This window comes from Amblyomma mixtum, chromosome 10 (genome assembly GCF_055824585.1).
Source record: "Amblyomma mixtum isolate Tamu chromosome 10, ASM5582458v1, whole genome shotgun sequence".
Classification (NCBI taxonomy): domain Eukaryota; kingdom Metazoa; phylum Arthropoda; class Arachnida; order Ixodida; family Ixodidae; genus Amblyomma; species Amblyomma mixtum.
This window is the reverse complement of record NC_143021.1, coordinates 5,512,730-5,536,005: the sequence shown is the minus strand read 5'-3', so window position 1 is coordinate 5,536,005 and position 23,276 is coordinate 5,512,730. Positions and strand designations below refer to the sequence as shown.

At 46.5% G+C, this 23,276-nt stretch overlaps 1 protein-coding gene across 1 annotated transcript; it reads left to right on the top strand.

Moving 5' to 3' along the window:
• Nucleotides 1–1,896: 1,896 nt before the first annotated feature.
• Nucleotides 1,897–3,449, top strand: LOC149325035 (uncharacterized). Its single transcript, XM_089564173.1, has 2 exons — nt 1,897–2,076; nt 2,877–3,449. Exons 1-2 carry the CDS (start codon nt 1,897–1,899, stop codon nt 3,447–3,449), a joined length of 753 nt encoding a protein of 250 aa, XP_089420299.1.
• Nucleotides 3,450–23,276: the final 19,827 nt, after the last annotated feature.

The window sequence follows — 23,276 nt, the reverse complement described above, 5'->3', positions numbered from 1 at the left end:
GCAGAAAGCAGAAGAGATGTGTAAGGCAGCGGAGACTGCCGCGCAGCAAAATGCTACCTGGTCCAAAGGCGACGTCCACGTTGACTACGCCGTAAGAAACCAGCCTGGTAAAGAAAGGCGGATTCGATGCAAACAGTGCAACCAGGCGCACGCGCCGCGACAGTGTCCACCTTACGGGAAGCGCTGCTACACTTGCAAAAGAATGAATCATTTCTCGTTGTGCTCCAGAAGTCGCCAAGTCAACAAAGTACAGGAAGAGGTGGAAAGCGATGAAAACTTCCAAGTTTTGGACGTCAGCATATGTGGTGTCAACAGGCAAGCAGGGCTAGATTGGACAATGCAAGGCCAGATTGCCGGATGCGTCATCACTTTCAAAGTTGACACGGGCTCCCAGGGAAACCTTCTTCCCCTCCGCATATTTCGACGCATCTGCAGTACAACGCCCCTGCGCAAGAGTACAGCGGTTCTTACTGCCTACAATTGCAGCGTTATCAAGCACGTGGGTGTCGCCACAGCATCACTGCTCCTGAACAAAGCGAAGCACGAGACGAATTTTTTTATCATGAAAAAAGGCACACAAGGAATCCTTGGCTTTAACACATGCCTGCAATTTGGCCTCATTCCATCAGTTGTCGATGCCGTTAACATGCAGGATGGGCATGAAACACCAGAGCAAACGGCCCCGCACCTTTTCAGTGGAACCGGCTGCGTCAGACGACACTACAAGATGGTCCTGCGGCCTGGTGCGGTTCCAGTGGTGCAACCAGCTAGGAGGGTACCCTTCTCTCTAAGGGAACCACTACGTGAAGAGCTCAACCGCATGGAGAAGGCGTCCATCATCAAAAGGGTAGACGAGCCCACCGAATGGGTGAGTCCCTTGGTCATAGTTCGCAAAAAGAATGGAAGCCTCCGGGCGTGCATGTACCCAAGAGAAATTAACAAGCACATCATGCGTGAGCACTACCCTATGCCCGGACGTGAAGACATTGAGTGCGAATTGTCAGGGGCGAGACTGTTTTCCCGCCTTGACGCAAACTCCGGCTTCCACCAAATACCGTTAGATGAGGCCACGTCGCGAATATGCACGTTTGCGACTCCGTTCGGCCGCTACAGATTCCTTCGGCTCCCTTCGGTATTTCGTCTGCTAGTGAGGTCTTCCAGAAGACGCTCGCAGAGATCTTCGACGGCCTGCCAGGGGTTCATGTATATGTTGACGACGTGCTAATCTGTGGCAACAGCAAACAGCAGCATGATGAGCGCTTGCGAGCAGCAGTGAGAAGGGCAGATGAAGCTGGTCTTACGTTCAGCCGTGAGAAGTGTGCCTTCGGTGTGAAGGAAATAACATTTCTTGGAGACGTCATCAGTGAACATGGCATACTGCCGAGTTCTGATCTAATTTCAAGCATTCAAGCTATGCCACACCCGAATGACAAAAATGCGGTACGCAGAATGCTTGGAGTTGTTAACTATTTCCGCAAGTAGGTGCCTCGACTGAGCGATAAAACGTCCCCACTTCGCAGCTTGGTGAAGGAGAACGTCGTTTTTGACTGGAGTTCGGCTCATGAGCGTGAGTGGAAAGAGGTCTGCGAAGCATTAACAACGCCTCCTGTGCTGACCTTCTTCGACGCGAAGAAAGAAACCAAAATTTCGGCTGACTCATCTGGGCTAGGGTTAGGCGCAGCATTGTTGCAGAAGCATGGCAGTGAGTGGCGCCCAGTCATGTACGCTTCGCGAGCGCTCACCGATAGCGAAACACGGTAATCGCAAATCGAGAAAGAAACCCTGGGCATTGTTTTCGCATGCGAAAAGTTTCACCAGCTGGTATATGGCCGCAAGATTGTCATTGAAACGGATCATAGACCTTTGCTGGCAATCGCGAAAAAAGCAATCGGAGATATGCCACCAAGGCTGCAGCGTTTCTTTATTCGTCTTATTCGTTATGACTACGAACTGCAGTTTGTTCCTGGCAAGGACCTGCTGTTGGCGGACATGCTGTCCCGTGCTCCTGCCGTCCGTGTCGTCCTGGAGTCAACCGAAGACGTCGACGTTCATGCTGTACAGGTCCTCTCAAGCATAGTAAGCACACCAACAAAACGGCGCCTGCAAAGTGAGACTTTAGCGGATCGATACTTGAGCAAAGTCTTGGAGCAGGTGGCACAAGGAACTAAGATTGAAGGAGAGTTAAAGCCATTTGCAGCAGAACTATCGGAAATTGATGGAATACTGCTGAAGGATGCAAAATTGTCGTACCGAGGACAATGAGAGTGGAGATGCTGCAGAAGTTGCACGCGGGACATCTTGGGCTGAATAAAAGTAAAGCCAGAGCTCGGGGCCTGATCTTCTGGCCAGGAATGGGCAGTGCCATTGAAACGCTCATTCGCAAATGCAGCGCATGCCAAAAGTACGCCTACAAGCAAGCTTCTGAGCCTTTTATTTTGTGGCCAACACCCAAGGTGCCATGGCACCGGGTGGGAATCGACCTTTTTCATTTCGCTGGTGACATGTACGTAGTGGTGTTTGATGCGCATTCAAACTTTCCAGACGTTGAGAAACTCGCCGTCACCACTGCGAGCAAAGTCGTTACAAAGGTTTCGTCTATTTTTGCGCGGTACGGAATTCCTGCCCAAGTGTGTACCGACAACGGACCTCAGTTTGCTTCCTAAGAGTTCGCGGAGTTTGCACGGCGCTATGACTTTGTCCATATTACTTCGAGCCCTGAATTTCCGCGGTCGAATGGTTTGGCCGAGAAAGGAGTACAAATAGTGAAGCGCATTATGAAGAAAACTGCAGAGTCTCGTGACGACTTCTGGATGGGTCTTTTATCATATCGCGCATCCCCATTAGAGGACGGACAATCACCGGGAGAATTGTTGCAGGGTCGTCGGCTGCGCACTACTCTGCCTGAATGCAGCGTCGAACAGGAGCGCCCGCTAGTCAAGCACCGCCAGTCGTCCAAGGGCAAACTACTGCCTCCACTGCAGCAAGGAGACACGGTGCGGGTTCGTGACGACCGCCAATGGTGGCGCAAAGCGATGGTTCTCCAGAAGGTGGCTCCACGATCCCACAACGTGAGAATGGACAACGACCGTCTTCTAAGGCGTAATAGGCAACATCTGCTGCGAACCCAAGAGCACTACAACGTCATCGATGACAGCGACGACGACGCGGACATCCGCTCCGAGGCTAGAAGAACTTCAAGTCCTGGTACCGCCGATGGCCAGGGTGAGCCACGTGATGGACTTGCCACAAGCACTCGGCTCACAGCATCAGGTGCAGCTGGTGGATCAAGCATGGACTTGCCACGTGATGGACTTGTCACAAGCACGCAGCTCACAGCATCAGGTGCAGCTGCTGGATCAACCATGCCAGCCATTCCACGCAGGACAACCCGGCCACGCATGGAACCTAAACGGCTGACTTATGATCACAAGTTTCGGCAAATTTCTTAGAGCATTGTCAAAACTGATCTTTTCACAGAGGAAAGATGTATCAGATGTGGCTATCAAGCAAGCGGCCTGATAACATGTCAACGCCCCTTCTTCCTTTCCCTTTCCCTCGCTGCAGCCGCAGCTATAAATCTATGCGCAATAAAGGACCGGGCGTCTTTTCTGGCCTAGCTACTGATGTGTCGCGTCTCTGCATGAAGCGATCGATACAATGGGGTACACGGTCGAATGCTTTAGACATGTCTAGGCAAACTGCATCCACTTGATCCCTGTTGTTTAACGCTTTTGAAAAATCATGCAGTGTTTCTATAAGTTGGGTAACAGTAGAGAGCTTCCGCCTGAAACCATGTTGATTGGGATTTAGTTTGTTTGTGTCCTCAAGATATTTGGATAAGCAGTTTGCCACGACGTGCTCAAGCATCTTGCAACAGGAGCAGGTGATAGAAATAGGTCTGTAATTGTCGGGAACGTGCTTGCTTCCAGATTTGTGTACTGGAACTATCCTAGCCTGCAGCCAGTCGTTTGGCAAGGAATGTTGCTTCAGTGATGCATTGAATATGATAATTAAATATTTTGCAATCCATTCGGCGTATCTTCTTAGGAACTCATTAGGAATAGAATCAGGACCGGAAGACTTTTTTGTATCTAAATTAAGGAGGAGGGAAAATATTCCTTCATGGGACAAGGTAATAGCGGGTGTGTCAGACGGCGGGGAGCATAATACGCTTATAGAATTCTGGGGCATAGAGTTAGAAGGGCTAAATACAGAATGAAAATAGGCATTACATCTGTTAGCGATTTCTGATTTATCAGTAACAACACAACCATCCACTGTAAGAAACTCCATTTTTTCCCTTGAGGGCGAAAGGTGACGCCAAAAACACTGTGGGAAAGTTTTCACAAATTGGGTGAGCTTTTCTGAAAAATACCTATCTTTTGCTGTCAATAACTTCTCTTTAAGCATCGAAGATAGGTGCGAAATTTCATTTTGATTCCTTACTCTGTTGCGTTTTCTCCGCTTTATCCTTCGCTTTAGCTGGATTATTTCACGATTTATCCAAGGGTTACGTTTCTTTATCGTTTTTTACGTTGCGGAACAAACTTTTGTAGGCAGTACATGATTATATTTTTAAACCTCTCCCACAAAGTGTTGACGTCATCCTCCCCGTGGTAAGAATCGAAGGCCATTTCCAAGTAGTCTATGATGCTGACATCATCAGCATTCGAAAAATCGTTAACAAAAATAGTTAGCCTTTTCGTTTTTTCCGGTGGTCTAAGCCGTTTGAAAGAAACTAAATCAAGGCTATGGTCAGAAAGCCCTTCCTTAACGGACACATCATATTCAGTTATTTTGCTGCTTACAAAAACCAAGTCCAGTATTGATTCCGTACTTGCTCCAATCCTTGTTGTGCGTTTGACATTTTGTGTGAGATCATTATTAAAGGCAATGTCTAACATGACCTCACAGTGTTTAGCATCAGTTGTGCGTGCATCAAGTGACTCCCAAGATATGCTCGGCAAATTGAAATCATCGGCAATGATCACACTTGCGTTTCCAGGTATATTATTTGAAACGTATTCTTGTAACGATTCAAGAAATTTAATAGGGCGCGCTTGACAGCGCAGTGAGTGGGCGTAGTTATCCGGGAGATTACCCTTCGTCCTGTTAATGGCATGATCCGTGGTCTGCATATAAAAAGATTCTAAAAGCAGTCGTGACGATGTGGGTTTCATGGTATCTAATATTGTGGCGTTCTCCCAGTCAGTGGTGTGGTTCTTTTCTTCAGCATGCTCTGCCAGCGGGTTCGATGAGGTGCGACATTTGTTGAAGTCGTTCTTGTGTTCTCTTAATCTTCTTCTGAATTCAACAGGAAAACGGCGCAAAAGACGTGGACAAAAGAGACAAACACGACAGGACCAGCGCCAACTTGAAACTGAATTATATTTCGCACCAAACCCGCCTTCATGTAGGCCAACACGCCCTAACATCCGTGTAATCACGCACAGGCAGTAGAAAAGATCACTGTAAGATATCTAACACAGGAAGCGCGATAGCAACCACGTAACATACTATCATGGCTAAAAAATCCCAACAAAAAACCCAACAAATGTATAGCAAACAACACTAAAACGATCACGCCCAAGCAACTCTTAAACACCAGAAACGATACACACTCATGAGTGATACGAGATGACCAACACGAAACGTGGAAAAAAGGTGAAGAATGAAGCGTTAAGACCAAAGCAGTGTCAAAGGTAAAAAAGGTTGAAATGGATGAAGAGTGCATACATTAAAATTGGAAACGAACAACCAGCAGCCACATGAATGATAACCGATGAGCAACCAGAAACATGAAAAAAGATGGACGCGAAGCTGAGACCAAAGTCAGCGTCAAAGGTATAAAAACGAGAAAAAATTGGAAACGAACAACCAGCAGCCATATGAATGATAAACGATGACCTACAAGAAACATGAAAAAGGATGAACGCGGAGCTCAGACCAAGGTCAGCGTCAAACATGTAAGAAAAAAAAACGAGAACAAAAACCGCGCAAACAACCGCACATCGTCAAAAAATCGTCGAAAATTGCAACCAACGCCAAAGAGCGTGCACAACAAAACAAAACGAAGAGCCTACAACTTTCTAGAAAAGTGTACTCTTCGTTGCTAAGCGTAATGGATGGCTTGCTGACGCATCTACTCCCTTCTTTCCTGATGTAAAAAGCTTCGACCACCTCTCTCTCAAATCTGTCCTTCCCACTCCTCAAAAAAATAGTTTTCTCGAACTCCCGACCGCAACCCCTGCAGGCTTTGCAATGATTCACTAGGAAGCTTCCTTCCTTATTTCGCAGATTCCGGCAGTGCTCGCTGGCACGCTCATTAAAACATCGATCAGTTTGGCCAATGTAGCTGAGCCCGCAACTTAAGGGAATCTGGTAAACAACCCGCGTCCTGCACCGTGTGAACTTGTTTTGATGTTTGACAGTATAAGCCGGTTGTTTTTTCCCGTTAGTCATTGCGGAAAGCTTAGAAAGTTTGCAGGGGGCTGAGAATGCGACCTATACATTATGTCTGCCTGATACTTTTTTAAGGTTGTGTGAAACCTTGTGGGTATACGGTATTACTGCCACACGGTTGACTGAAACTGGATCTCTGCTTTTAGGACCTTGCTTCAGCTTCTGCAGTATGGCTTCACACACGGAAGTAACCATACAAGAGGGGTATCCTGCTTCTTTTAACCGCTGAACTTGAGCACTGAAACTGGACGAGACCATATGGGGGCGTGATTTGTTGAAAGACGCTTGCAAGGAGTTCGAAACAATTGCCCGCTTCACAAGCTTCGAACGGGCACTGTCAAAGGGGAGCAAACCTTTCTTTGAACGCGGATTATACATCCAACACAAGCCATCTTTGCAAAACCGTACCCTAAGGTCCAAGAACTGGAGTTCGCCATTTGTCGGGACCTCCTTAGTAAAACTGAGGCCTTGGCTGTGTTCTGGAAACACGGACATAGTCCTTGCGACCGCAGCGTCTAGCTCATGCTGAGAAGTGCCTTTAAGGATAACCAAGAAATCGTCAACATACCTATGTACAGAAACTAAGTGCGGATCAACAAGGTGGCATCTGATGTCGGCTCCTACAATGGAGAGAAAAATATCACAAAGGGCGGGAGCTACAGACGAGCCAATGCATATTCCCTTCTTCTGAACAAAGAATTTTCCATCAAACAAAACAGCAGTCGAACTTAGGTAAAATTCTAATAAAGAAATGAAATTGTCAACGCTTACTCCTTATGCATTTTGAAAAGGGACTTCGCCGGTGGACTGGATGGTTTCCCTTACAGCCTTTAAAAGTCCTTGATGGGGAACGGAATAAAACAGCTCTTCAATGTCGATGAAAAACCCTGTGTAGTGCTTGGGGGGGGGGCAAAGATTCCAGGTGGTTTTGCACCTCGCACGAACTGCGCACAAGAAAATGGTCATTGCCTACCAGGCGTCTTTTCTTGTGCGCAGTTCGTGCGAGGTGCAAAACCACCTGGAGTCTTTGCCCCCCAAGCACTACACAGGGTTTTCCATCGACACTGAAGAGCTGTTTTATTCCGTTCCCCATCAAGGACTTTTAAAGGCTCTCAGGGAAACCATCCAGTCCACCGGCGAAGTCCCTTTTCAAAATGCAGCAGGAGTAAGCGTTGACAATTTCATTTCTTTGTTAGAATTATACCTAAGTTCGACTGCTCTTTTGTTTGATGGAAAATTCTTTGTTCAGAAGAAGGGAATATGCATTGGCTCGTCTGTAGCTCCCGCCCTTTGTGATATTTTTCTCTCCATTGTAGGAGCCGACATCAGATGCCACCTTGTTGATCCGCACTTAGTTTCTGTACACAGGTATGTTGACGATTTCTTGGTTATCCTTAAAGACACTTCTGAGCATGAGCTAGACGCTGCGGTCGCAAGGACTATGTCCGTGTTTTCAGAACACAGCCAAGGCCTCAGTTTTACTAACGAGGTCCCGACAATTGGTGAACTCCAGTTCTTGGACCTTAGTGTAAGGTTTTGGAAAGATGGCTTGTGTTGGATGTATAATCCGCGTTCAAAGAAAGGTTTGCTCCCCTTTGACAGTGCCCGTTCGAAGCTTGTGAAGCGGACAATTGTTTCGAACTACTTGCAAGCGTCTTTTAACAAATCACGCCCCCATATGGTCTCATCCAGTTTCAGTGCTCAAGTTCAGCGGTTAAAAGAAGCAGCATACCCCTCTTGTATGGTTACTTCCGTGTGTGAAGCCATACTGCAGAAGCTGAAAAAAGCAGAGATCCAGTTTCACGCAACCGTGTGGCAGTAATACCGTATATCCACAAGGTTTCACACAACCTTAAAAAAGTAGCAGGCAGACATAATGTATAGGTCGCATTCTAAGCCCCCTGCATTCCTCTACTAATCGGTGCTGGGTGTACACGGTGTTCTGCACATCACAGGGTTCACCATCGCTACCGTGGCTCCATTATTGTGAGTCAAAGTGTTAAACGCACCTGTCTTGTGCTGGGTGTGAAGCAACCGTAGATCTCTTAGGTTATTTTGCAGACCTCCACTGCAGGATATCTCACGACATGTTGAGTTGGGACGTTCGGCCCCACAGTTTCATTTCAATGCATTAGCAATAGAAAGTACACTGTGAGCACCAGTGTGTGATGCTGTTTACACAGAGCAGCCACCTGTCACGGTTGGCAGGAAGCGAAGTGGAACCCACATGCAGGGGACAGGAGGGAAAGGCGGAAGGTAGTGCAACAGGAAGAACCCTCTGGTAAAAGTGAGATTAAAGAAATGCCTTTGTATAATGACCAATACTCAGCAAAAATGAAAACTAGGGGTCACTGAACAAATATGAAAATAAAAAGGAATGACCAAATAATGAGCACGAAAAATAAAACAATGATCACGACGAGCAATTCACATCTAGATGTGATGAAATACCTACAAGTGCACGCTCTTTTCTCGTCGTAAATGAATAGCTACAAAATCATAACTGAGCCTCCTCTCTGCTCTGTGGTTCTGCTGAGCAAGTTCACATAAATGCCATATCTTACAAGGCAGCCCGATCGACCGAAAAAAGCGGCAGCTTTCAGAAAAAATAAACAAAATCTGCCCAATAACCTCCGGGGCTATAAAAATTACTACATAGTTCACATAGTTAACAAATGCTAACGAGCTGTAAACGCGTAATGCAATAGGGGCCCCTTAAATTTCTTTATGATACAAAGTGCACACACCTTTGAGCACAGCAAGAAAGACCAGTTCTGGAAAAAACAGCACGGGGTTCCATTCTCACACATTTGAGGCACCACACCATTTTTCGTTCAAGAATGCGTACCAACAGTTCTTGAACTACTTTTAAGCGTTTTTGATTGGGATATAAAGGTAGTCAAATGTCCCCGCGTTTTCAGCAAACTTGCAAGGTTCAACGGTTTGTTACAATCAGCACAATGAAGTGCTCGTGAACATTGGAATGATTCTTTCTCCATTTCATTTACTTTGCCTTCTTTGTTTTTTTCTGTGACACTCAATGGTGCACTTCAAACTCGACGAAATATTTGATGTCTTTTTGTGACGGCGTCATATTTCTGCTGTGCGCTTACCAGAAGAAATTATTTCAGGACTCCAAAACTCGCGGTATTCCAAAGGCTTCAACGCTGTCCACTTTTGCAAAGAACCGCTGTTACCAGGCACCTAAATAAAAACGGTTAAAAAGCGAAAACCGCCGTTTTTCTGCTGAGCGCACCCACAGAGCAGGAATTTTGTGCGAAGGACATCAGGAAGCATCCGTTCTGGCTGTACATCACGACTGGATCGTGTTGCCCAACGAGGACATTATCATCATCAGCCTGACTAAGCCCACTGTAGGGCAAGAGCCTCTTCCATATCTCTCCAATAAACCCTGTACTGAGCCAGCTGGGTCATCCCAACCCTGAAAACCTCTTAATCTCATCCGCTCACCTAGCTTTCTGCCACCGCCTGCTTGCTTTCCTTCACTTGTAATCTATCCGTTACCCTTAAGAAACGTCGGTTATTTTGCTTTCGCATTACATGCCCTCCCCAAGCCCATTTCTTCCTCTTGATTTCGAGTAGGATGTTATTCACCGACGTTTTTTTCCTGACCCACTCTGCCCTCTTCCTGTCTCTTAACGTTACACCTATCATTTTCCTTTCCATACCTTGCTGCATGGTCCTTAAGTTTAACGCTTTTACTTTTCCTCTACGTTTCTGCCCGACTGGTGAGTAGCAGTAAGATGCAGCTGCTGTATGCTTTTCTCCTGAGGGATATTGGTAAGCTGCCTTTCATATTCAACGAGAACCTGCAAAATGCGCTCTACGCCGTTCTTATCCTTTTAGTAGTTTCACTCTCGTGATCAGAATAAGCGCTCACTAACTGCCCTAAGCAGACGTGCACCGTTACCACTTCCTGCATCTCGTTAGCAATTCTAAACCGCTATTCCCTTCCGATACTATTATTAATTTTTAGACGAACCGTTCTGCTCTGCCTCTGTAAGTCATTGATCGTGCTTTTCAGTTCATGTCCTGAGTGACTTAGCAAGGCAATGTCATCAGCTAAGCGCATAATACTAATGTATTTTTCAATAAATCTTGTCACCAACTGTTACCAATCCATGCCTCTGAATACCCCCTGTAAACAGGCGACGAATATCATTGGCGAGATCGTGTATGCCTGCCTGATGTCATTTAGTATTGTAATTTTATTGCTGACTTTCTGGACGACTGCAGTAGCTGGGCAGCCGTTATAGATAGCTTCAGTATTTTCACATTGGCCTCTTCTACACCCTGATTCAGCAATGCCTGCATGAGTGATGAGGTGTTCCAGCCATGCAAGCCGAAATACAGGAGCGCTGTGGTATCCATGGTATGCTTGCGATTTGGAAGCCACATTGCCTCCGCTTCGTCACCGAAAACAGCTAACATCCCCATGTCAGTAGCTGGAGCGGCACCGGGGTCTATGAAGTACGGCCTTCCCGAATGATGTCGCTACAAGACGTTTATAGCAGAGTTTCGCAGGCCAGCGCATCGTAATTGTCTGCACGCCTCAGCGAGCATATGGGGGTTCGGTGCATTTGAGCTGTGAGCCAAACATGTTCGAGGGAATAAGGGAAGCACTTGGGGCCCTCAGCGCAAGCATTGTCATCAGGAAGTAAACAGGAGTGGCCACAGCTGTTCATGCTGTCGTCGATGGCGGCGTGAAAGTGTGCATGGCGCTTGCATGGCGAACGGAGATACTTCGGCTTTCTTCTTTCTAGCTTTCCAGATTCCCTTCACCTGCAAGACCGCCTTCTTCAAGGTACTGAGACGTTCAGAGGTGTCTTTTCTGCCTCTCACACGTTTGCAATTGCCCCGCCCAAAGAGCAGTTCAAGAGACGCGCCAGTCACGAGAAGCGCTAAATGTAGCTGTTGTGTCAACTCCTGTGAGAAACAGCTACGGCATCATCCGGAACTTCTGCAGGCATTGTCCGAGACAACACTGCGTCCCTAGTACAATTTGGAGCAGTGCGATGCTGAACCGGCAGCCAGTGGGATAATTAACGAGAAAAAGGGTCGAATCTAAGCAATTCTTCAATTATCAGCGTTCTTAACATTCCTGTGCATGACGCGCTTTTCATGTGTAAGATTTTGTTTCGAGATTAATCTTGGCTATCGCGGCAAGTTCTTCATTCAAGCCTAGAGTTATAGGGAGCTATCGGCAGAATATATTCCAGAATGCTACAGCTGAACACCATTACTTGTTCTTGGCTTCAAAAAGAGCTTGCCCGGCCAGGTTTGTAGTTGAACTTGAAACATTTCCTGCGTGGTTTTAAGTATTCTTATTGTAAAAGTGCAGAAGTGTGTCTCACTTCTTCGTTATAAGCTTTGAGCCACCGCCGCTGTTTCCTTTTCTGTTCAGGCAGAACAGAAGCCGTAGGTGGCCTACAGTACATATCAATCTCGGTATCATGAGGCTGCAATGTTTACATGACCCCGAATAGCGTGAAGCAAGTTTAAAGACGCATAGGTGGAAATATAGGGTATTGTAGTTAGTCACTTTGCGTTCAAAGAAAAGCCGCAAGAACAAATTACCGCACTAATTAAAATGTGGGCTGCTATGATGGCTTCCGTAGAAAAAGGAAAGACCAGTTGAAAGCCGTGTAAACAGGACATGTGCCCATCTTTTAGTCTCACCATAATGAAAGTAGAGATAAGTAGATCATGGTTTAACTGCGCGAAGGAAACAAGGACAGAGACAGAAACACACGTACACACTGAGCGCAGACTTCCAACTTTTATTCGAAAAAGGCTTCGGGAATTAGCTTTTATACGCACTAAACAACCACCACATGACACAGCCGGGATAAAAACCGATAAGCATTGACAGTAACGTGTCCATGATGCGCCGACCCGCCAGAGCGCCAATCTAAACTATACCAGTGTGTGCAAGCTTATGCACCATTGATACCTAGATACAAGGAAAAAGAAAAGGGAGACTGGAAGATTAAGATCCTAAAAGTGAAGATAAAACGAATACCACCAAAGAGGTCATCAACAAAACGCTGTATTACTAGCGCAACCTACTCAGCAATGGGATGAGACGCGGAACAACAGTAATAACAATTAACGATGAAGGTGCAAGGCCACTAAAACACGTAGGCTGAAAAGAACTAAGAAAAACACACGAGAGGCTAAAACTGTGAAACTGAGAGTGAAAGATGGAGAGAACGAACAACAAAGGTAAAGGCGACGCGAGCAATGAAAAGGCGACACCAGGCTAAAATCTATGAAGGATGGCAAAAAACAAACAACAAGAGTAAAGGTGAACGAAAAGAACCATGAACGAAAAGAACCAACTAGCCCGCCAGAAGACTATTCTTGAATAAGTAGATCATCCGAGTGCCCTTAGATGGTTGGTTGGTTTATGGCGTTTAATAGCCCAAAGTGACTCAGGCTATGAGAGACGCAGTAGTGAACGGCTCCGGAAATTTCGACCACCGGGGGTTCTTTAACTTGCACTGACATCGCAAAGTACACGGGCCTTTAGAATTTCACCTCCATCGAAATTCGACCGCTGCGGCCGGGGTCGATGAACAAGGAAGTGAAATCAGAAGAAGAGGTTGTAATCTTTGGTAGCTATATAATAATATCTTGAAAATACACATCACAGCGTCTGGTGCATCTAGGATGGTTGTCTTTACTGATGATGCAGACATAACAATGCTCTTCATGTGAACAAGGAAGGGTCGATGAACAAGGAAGTGAAATCAGAAGAAGAGGTTGTAATCTTTGGTAGCTATATAATAATATCTTGAAAATACACATCACAGCGTCTGGTGCATCTAGGATGGTTGTCTTCACTGATGATGCAGACATAACAATGCTCTTCATGTGAACAAGGAAGGGTCGATGAACAAGGAAGTGAAATCAGAAGAAGAGGTTGTAATCTTTGGTAGCTATATAATAATATCTTGAAAATACACATCACAGCGTCTGGTGCATCTAGGATGGTTGTCTTTACTGATGATGCAGACATAACAATGCTCTTCATGTCAACAAGGAAGGGTCGATGAACAAGGAAGTGAAATCAGAAGAAGAGGTTGTAATCTTTGGTAGCTATATAATAATATCTTGAAAATACACATCACAGCGTCTGGTGCATCTAGGATGGTTGTCTTTACTGATGATGCAGACATAACAATGCTCTTCATGTGAACAAGGAAGGGTCGATGAACAAGGAAGTGAAATCAGAAGAAGAGGTTGTAATCTTTGGTAGCTATATAATAATATCTTGAAAATACACATCACAGCGTCTGGTGCATCTAGGATGGTTGTCTTCACTGATGATGCAGACATAACAATGCTCTTCATGTGAACAAGGAAGGGTCGATGAACAAGGAAGTGAAATCAGAAGAAGAGGTTGTAATCTTTGGTAGCTATATAATAATATCTTGAAAATACACATCACAGCGTCTGGTGCATCTAGGATGGTTGTCTTTACTGATGATGCAGACATAACAATGCTCTTCATGTGAACAAGGAAGGGTCGATGAACAAGGAAGTGAAATCAGAAGAAGAGGTTGTAATCTTTGGTAGCTATATAATAATATCTTGAAAATACACATCACAGCGTCTGGTGCATCTAGGATGGTTGTCTTCACTGATGATGCAGACATAACAATGCTCTTCATGTGAGCAAGGAAGGGTCGATGAACAAGGAAGTGAAATCAGAAGAAGAGGTAATCTTTGGTAGCTATATAATAATATCTTGAAAATACACATCACAGCGTCTGGTGCATCTAGGATGGTTGTCTTTACTGATGATGCAGACATAACAATGCTCTTCATGTGAGAGGGATTGCGGATGTTGATGAAAGCATGCTGAAGTTCGATGGTTGCAAGAGCGGAAAAGAGCTCTGCCATCGTGTGCTGTACTATCAGTTGAGGAAAAATATAGAGGAAGGCTGAGTAGGCTTTATTAAGGGTTGTTTACGTTCCAATGTGGGCCTCTTTCGTAGAGAAGCCCAGCGGTGGCTGTCGTCTCCCGCGTGCAGCGGTCAAAGAGAGGCTGGTGCCCGGGCAAGAAGCAGAACAGCTAGCGTTCCCACGAAGCATCAGTGGGGTGGCGGAGGTGGGTTAGGGGACGCTCACGCATTTTCAGACAGTGTAATGAGGGTCTGGAGACGTGCGCACAAGCTATGAAGTGGTGGCGTGTGGGCGGAGTGATTGGCATGTTGCTTTTTTGAGAATTGAAAGATGTCTGACTGTAGCTGCCGATAAAGGACGGCTTCAACCCGACAGAGTGCGATGAGATCGTAGGGGCATGCGCACGCCCTGTCCTGGAACACTTCCTTTAAGATTGCAGCCAGACACGTCCGCGCGATATAAACCGCGGGGATAATGTGGAATAATAAAAGGCTGAAAAGTTATGCCGAGCGCAAAGTTCTCTTACTCGGAATGATTAATAATGGACAGAGAGCGCAAATTAACTAAGCGTGAACTTGCATGCAACACACAAGCCTAAAGATAATAGCGGCTCGAAGGCGCAAACGGTATTCATGATTTGCATTAGGGATACCAACAGCTCTTTTGGAAACAATCTTCTGATTTGAAAGAGTCGAAGCAGAATATGAAAAGCAATGAAATTTCATCACAAAAAAATATAAGCACATCATCGTATCAGCAGTGGCGCATCATCTGGATAGTAATAATTTCTTTATTTCTTTTTTTCTAACCAGCACGGGTACAGGAAAGGCTTCTCTTGTGAGACTCAACTAATTGAATTTACTAACGAGCTACTACACAATATGGACGAGAACTTCCAAACAGACTGCATATTCTTAGATTTTTCAAAAGCATTCGACCGCGTTGCGCATTCACGCTTAATAGGTAAAATTAGTTCCCTCAACCTAGACTCACTAACAACCTCATGGCTAAGGAATTTCTTGTCTTTTCGTAAACAGTTCACAGTTGTTAACGGCCACTCATCTCCGTTTAGCGATGTTCAATTTGGTGTTCCTCAAGGAAGCGTCCTGGGCCCGTTGCTGTTCCTGATTCACTTTAATGTTCTGCCATCCAACATTACATCAACCATTAGCTTGTTCGCAGATGACTGCATAATTTACCGCAAAATCCGATCACCTGCAGATCATCTTGGACTTCAAAGGGACCTCGATCATGTAACCGCTTGGTGTTCATCATGGAAAATGTCACTTAACACTGAAAAATGCAAGTTAATGACATTCAGCCCCAAAAAATCTAACTCTTCGTTCAATTACATGCTCGATAACAGCTTAGTCTCTCAGGTGACTTCTTACAAATACCTTGGTGTCCATTTTTCATGTAGCTTGTCCTGGTCCACTCATATACAGAAAATAACAGCTAAAGCATCCCGGACCTTAGGATACCTAAAACGGAATCTTCATGGAACTACTGCTACTACCCGTAAGCTCGCCTATCAAACATTGGTTCGTCCGCAACTCGAGTACGCATCATCCATTTGGTCACCTCACCAGGCTTATCTAATTAACTCCCTTGAATCAGTCCTAAATCGTGCCGCGCGTTTCCTCCAGAAACTATGACCGTCACTCAAGCGTCACAAACATTAAATTATCACTCTCTCTTTGTACCTTGCAATCACGAAGATTAATTGCCCTAGTCTGCTTATTTCACAATATAGTCTCTAGTACTAATCATTCCAATCTCCTTCTTGCGCAACCTCACCACAGCTCGCGCCGTTTAAACAACCATCTCAGCTTCCAACGCCTTTCACGTAAAACCGTTGCATTCAATTCATCCGCTTTGCCACAGGTTATTGTTCACTGGAATGGTCTTCCGGAACACATCGTCAATATTCGTGATCCAGCTTCTTTTAGGACCGAAATAACAGCCATTTTTTCTAATTACTGACGCGTCAATAACTATTGTATAAAGACGTTCTTATTATTTTATGGTGAGTACTAACAGTCAGTTGGCATTGTGTAATGATGTTCTTAATGTTTTATGGTGAGTACTAACAGTCAGTTGGCAATGTGTAATGATGTTCTTACTGTTTAATGAGTACTAACAGTCAATCAGAATTATATAATCATGTCATTCATGCTCCTGTTATTACCCCTATTTAAGTAATCCCCCCCTCACCCTATACTCCACGCTTGGAGCCTGTGAGGCAACGTGAATAAATAAAAACGATACAAAATTACAATCACCACAACGCCGCGCCATTGCCTGTGCGACCTGGTCCGGTGACACATCCACACCCAGCGGTCGTCAAATGCTTTTCAAGCATTTAAGCAACTACCAGTTCGATCATCACACAGTTATTTTGGACAGTGAGAAGACATGCAGTGAATTGTGAGAATCAAGCCCTAAAGCGATTCGCGGCTGCGAAGACAGCCTCAGTCTCGCTTTTGGTGAACTGCTCTTCCTATGCGAGTCAGTGTTTTGAATCCACATCAATATCCTGGAGTTTGCAATGAGCACCTCGCCTCAAAGGGTGACTTACAGGAGCGATTCAACTGTGTATAAGGCTGCACATCTCCGCGATGTGCCAGACCACGGAAAACACGGAGCGGGAACAACGCAGTGTCCGTGTATATGAGGACCGCTGCAACCAGTGCCGCACATGCTACCGCGCAGCCAAAACGAGGTACGCAGCGTAGTAGAGATGAAACTGCTCCTCTCCCCTTTTCTTGATCGTAGCTCCGATGAAGGACACCTTGTCGGAAGCGTCCACCAAGACCATGTTCTGCGATGATCAGAAGAAGTCGACAAAGTTGGTATCTGCGAGGAAACAGAGATATTAAAACACTTATCGCAAAGATAATACACAGTGCACATTTAGGTGGAGGCAAGTTTCAGAGTCCTTGGGTATGCAATAAAATCTCCTCCTCTTTGACGAGAGGCTACACAAGAGTTTGAACAGAGGTAACTAACTGTACAGGAAGTATTGCGGAAAGAAAGATATTTCTACTCAAAATTAACGATATTGTTACGGGCTTGAAGAAGCGGTAGGAAGAGCAAGGCAGAGAAAGAAAGAAGAGCAAGTTGTAGTGCTGTGCCCCGTTCGAGGCTTCGTCCTGCTCGCCGTTTGAACCGCTCGCCGCTGGCTTGTTGAGCCGGCTAGAACGCCTCGACTGTGAGATTATAGCCGTAACATTGCGGTGGAGGAGCCGGGTAACGATCCCAGCTGCAGTGATTGTGTATCTGTCTGTTGTCTTTTTTTTTTCTCTCTCCCTCTCTTTAATTTTCTCAGAAGTGCCGTCGCATGCCACTGCATACTTGCTGTACAGGGGGTGGGAACCTTGTCAAGCGATAACCGCTTTTATTCCCATCCCCTCCAAAATTGTATGGTGATGGAAATAAATCATTATTATTATTATTATTATTAATACGGCGCAGCCGCAACTGGAGCCCCGCCGGCGTCGTCGCCTTGCCGGCCTGGAACCGCTGACCGAAACCATGCAATCTGCCGAAGAGCCATCCGCATCAAGAAGTGACGCTGTGATCCAACCTGCAGACCAGCCTGTGGGCACACTGACAGCTTGCTCGCAGCCCTATCGGCAGCCCCGAATGCTGATGTTTTTACCTTTCTTCATCTCGCTGAATAGGCCCGCCAGCTGGCCAGGGCGCGGATTCAGAATAAACCATGGCGGGAAGCTCTACGCTATGATGTCCAGCGTCGTGATGTTCGGTACACAGCTGGAGCCTGTGTGTAGGTCTGGTTTCCCATTCGCCGTGGAGGGCTGAACGAAAAGCTACTCTGCCGATATTTTGGATTTTACGGAGTGATAAAACCAAAAGGGACCTGAACTACGAGGTCGTCCCTAATGGCTTTCAAAAGTCCCGACGAACCGTTCTCCCGTAGGTGGTTCACGTGGTCCGCCTCAAACCTTGTCACGACCGGTAGAGCTCGGCTTTTCTTTTTTGCGCGCGGAGCTATTCGTTTCTCTGCCAGTTTGTTTTAAGGCGCATCTTTAAAACCATCGGGAAGATGCTTATTTTGGACGGGGACCGTTGACACAATGCATTCTTCGTCTTTCCGTTGTTCTGGAGCGCGCGTGTCCTCGCGGCGACGCAGCTGATGTAAACGGTTGAGCAGCTGACGTTCAGCCGTTCGCTTTGCCACACTCTGGGGGAATGCGTCCTTTCTGGTCCTTCCTGGTTCCGTGACAATATTCATTATTTCACTGAGGATGCTCCACTCAGTGTTACCAACTAGGTTTTCCGAACTTCGCTCCCTGCGCTACAGACATGGCTACAAGCATCGGGAAGAGCCAAGCTTGAAAATTAAATTAGAAGTTAAGACGTCTATACCATTGCCTACGTTCTGTGGGGATAAAAGCGTGCGGGGAAAATTGAAAGAGTGAAATATCGAATGTTGCGCATTTTCTTCATCCTCCATTGAACACAAACACATGAGACCGCGAATATTCTGGGCTAAGATTGAAAATCCCAACCTACAAGCCATCAAAATTTTATTTATCATAAATGACGACGAGAAATTATGAAGCAATTCAACGAACGGATCGCTCAACTTGAGATATTTAACACGTGATGAAACATCCATCACAGAATATTACCCTGTAAAAAGGTTCATATACATAGTATGTTTTCAGTCGGAGGAAGTTGATAATAACCCTCATGTTAGAGCGTATTAGTCGGCATGTGTAATCTTCCGACAAAGTTCCTGTCGTTCTGTGCTCTGCCAATATAGCGAGCTAATGCCACATTACAAACTCCGGGAAGATTAAAGAGCACCAGCCAATCTTTAGGGGTCAGGGGAATCAAATATTGCCGACGATTACGTTACTTCCTAATGCGAAATACGAGTTTAGCTCATCAGCTGCTTCAGCTTTTCGATATATTGAGGCAAATACTTCGCCCAAGACATGTCTGTACACTCATAGAAAACTTTCTATTTTCCCACATATTCTTTCTTCAACAAACGCTCCACTAACAACTCTTGATTGTCATGAATGAAGCTTTGTGGACGGAGATGGATATAGATGGATATATGGAATAGATGAATATATGATGGATATGCTATATGGAAGAGATGGATATATAGATGGAATAGATGTATATATGCTCGACTTGCTGCACCAATGCCTGGTTCTCAAAGACGAGGTCTGCGCAAGTATTTCGCGAGGTTGTCACAGCTGTGGGAGCCATTACGAGCGAGAGGACCGGGATTTTCTCCCGCATAAGTGGTCAGAAATTCCCGCTTGTCTCTATATTTACATTAAAGTCCCCATCCACTCTGCCACCCTGGCAAGCGACAGCGCACAGCATGCAGCGCACATCTATGAGTACCGCCACGTAGGTTAAAGGAAGATTGAGATGTCTACTGTTCCAACAGGGCAGCTATGCGCCTTCCCTCTGGTTCATTTTCCCAAACGTGTAGTGACGTATCGTGGCAGAATCTCCCCACAAGCAGTACAGATTCTGCTAAATTATCAGCCAACGCGGCGCATTCGCCTAATCTGGACGCCTGCTCATGCCTCCCTTGCTGGCAATGAGGCTGCTCATAACCTAGCTCGAGTAATGTCCCGCCGAGCTGGGTCGTGCAGCCCACCCGCCCTATACTCCGGGAAGGACAGGTTGTTTTCTTACAGAGAAATCCTGCAGCACTACAGGCTTGCAAGACTCAGATTCCCCCCGGCAGATAAAACGCTCTCCAAGCAACAGGCCAAAGCCTGGCGTAAACTTCAAACTAACACCTATCCAAATCCCCAATTGTGTAGATTCTATTCGGAAGGACTCTACTCAGGCAAATGCAAAAATTGTGATAGCAAAGCCGATCTAAATCATATGATCTGGAACCGCCCTCAGTCCCTACCCGCGAGTCAGTTCATTACCGACTATGCTCATTGGGAGGCTCTATTGCTCAGCCCCGACCCGCGGGCACAGATCAAGCTCCTCCAGCTGGCTGAAGACGCCCCCGCTGCCCAAGGGATAGCGGCCGCCGTTTAAGCGGGCGGCGACTTCGAGTCGCTCCTCTACATCCGCAGAAAATAAAGTTTTACCACCACCACCCTCTGGTTCAGATGTCCAGCAAGACCTGTGAGACAAATACTGCGCATTCCCTTTCCTCAAAAACCAATATACAAATTTTACCCTCTGCTTTCCAAGCTCCGCTCTATTGGTTTCGCAGCTCTGGGAGGCAGATACTGCGCATTTCCTTTCCTCATCAAAATACCGAAGACACTTTGGAAATTCTAAAGTCTGCTTGGCGAAAGACTTGTGGTCCACCCACTACTGAATCCCCAAACAGCTTAGCGCGGAATCACTGGGCCGCTTCGGAGCCATGCGTGTCACTAACTCGACTGCAACGAGACGTCTGGCGAAGGGGCGGTGTTGCAACTGCCACCGCCGACGCCCGCACGCTCGTTCTACTGCGACTTTGTGACGTCACGGTTGCTACGCACAGCTACGCCGGTTGCCGGGCGCGTACGTGGATGCAGCGGAATACCGACAAACCCCGAGAAAAGCGTTTGCAGTGGTCGCGGTGAACGGGAACGGCGCCCCGTTGGCTGCCGCGTCGATAGAAACCACCTCCTCCGAGACGGCGGAGGAAGCGGCAAGTCTTAGCTATAGCGAACACGCCTGCTGATATTATATTCAGCGACTCCAAAACAGCCATTCGCCACTTCGTGAGGGGTCGTATCACATCTACCTCACTCCGCATCCTTCAAAACACCCCCCTTCCGATTAGAGAAGTTGAATTGATTGGTCCAGGCCCACTCCTCTAATCCGGGGAACGAGGCGGCTCACGCGCAAGCCCGAGGTTTCGTCGACCGGACAGTGAGCGCGCCCTCCGACCCGAATTTCACGAGTGACGGGATAATCTCGTTTCATGGCATCACCCATCACTTTAGGCTGGGGAGGAGCGCATATCCCCCTCCCCACAAATCGTTAACAAAAGCGCAGGAAGTTACCTGGCGCCGTCTGCAAACACGCTCTCTTCTCAATTCGGCACTGCTTGTCCTCATGTACCCTGGCCAGTACGACCCAATATGCCATAAATGTGGTGAAAGGCCCACATACGACCACATTCTGTGGAATTGCGCAAAAGATCTGCCTCCGGCGGAGTTGATAGAGCTCCCTTCTCCCGAGCGGTGGGAGGCCTTGCTGGTCAGCGCGGACTCCAAGATCCAAGTGCGGGCATTCTAGCGGGCCAACGAGGTCGCCGCTAGCCATGGGCTAGCGGCCATCTAGCACGTGTCTCCACAACCTGCTCTGTACGCAGTAAATGTTTTACAATCCAATCTCTTTTCCAAGCTCCCGCTTCTTTGATTTCGCAGCTTAAAGGGCGTCCACTAGCTGCTGGATACAACGCACGACGGCGACGCCGTGAAACGAAGAAACGGGCGCCTAAGAGCTGCGCTTTAAAACGACAGAAAATGGGCATTTGGCCTAGAGGAAAACGCGTGCACCGAGCGTCTGAGGTGAAGATGCTTCGCTGTCTTAAATATGGCTGTGAGTTTGGGCTCAAATATTTGAGACCTATAAAGGGTGACATGCGCAACAGGCAGGTTATTCACCGGCTGCAACAAGACCCATGAGTAGGCCGACTGCTCTGACATTATTGTGGGAAATTCTCGCCTCGTACTCACGGGATTGAACGTTGGAACTTTTATGGACACGAACTAAAGAATTCCGAAGAAACTTTTATGAGCGCGTTTGTTTCGGGTCCAAGGGTACAAAATACCCTTGTTCTTACGATGAGGAGTTACAAAAAAGAGCCAGGTGGACTCAAAGTGTCCTGCAGGAAACTACGGCATATGTTTTTGGAAAAGGCTGCCATTGCACTATTTCTGATATACAGAAAATGAATGCTGATGAATACCGTTACACAACGGTTTTCGTACGAAGTTCTGAGAATCTGACGTAACTGGGGTTCAGCAAAAGACTGCAGGGCGTCACGCTTCGCTGTGAAAATTCCCTCAGTCGAAAGGTGTTTGGTCAGGCTTTAGGCTTGAATACTTACTAGTGGGACAAGCTTTCCATGGTTTTACTTGTGTTATTTAAAAATGCTCCCTTATACAGGGCACATTTTATTCACTACTGAGTGCTGTAATGACTCGGTTCATTCGATGAAACATGTCACACGTACTTCCTCACCGTATATTAAGTTTATTTTGCCTCTTTGAGCGTGATCCCTACTGAAACGAATCCGTATGCAACTATATGGAAGGCATACGGTTTCCGTACATTTTCCGCAAGGCGCATACAGAAATCAAACGGATGCCGTACGGACTTTACGGAAGCCCATATGGATCTTATAGAAACCGTGCGGAGGTTACGGACGGTTATATGCGGAGAACATGCGGGCGTCATATGGTGTTACGGACGGCCTTATGGAATATACGGTGGTTACGGACGGCTGTGTGCGGAGAGCATATGGATTTCATAAGGTGTTAAGGACGAACTTACGGAACGTATGGAATATGGACGGATACGGACGCGGCTATATGGCCGGAGCGTACGGAGTCCTTACTGACGTCATTTACGACACATGCAGTCTGTATGCATATGCCTCTGCGCAGCACTTACGGAAACTTATCCATATGAATGGATGGTCGCAGACATATATGTATGGAAGTGGATCCGCTTGCGTAGATCTGCATCCGTATATATAGACCCGAAATATGTTTCAGTTATGCATGCATGGATCTGCTCGGTAAATCGATGCGTGAAGACGGAAGGGATGACAAACGCCCGTTCTTGTAAAACAATTATAACCGCTGGCCTGCCGTCACTACAACGTGACAATATATCTTGAATATGCGGTAAAGATGCAAATT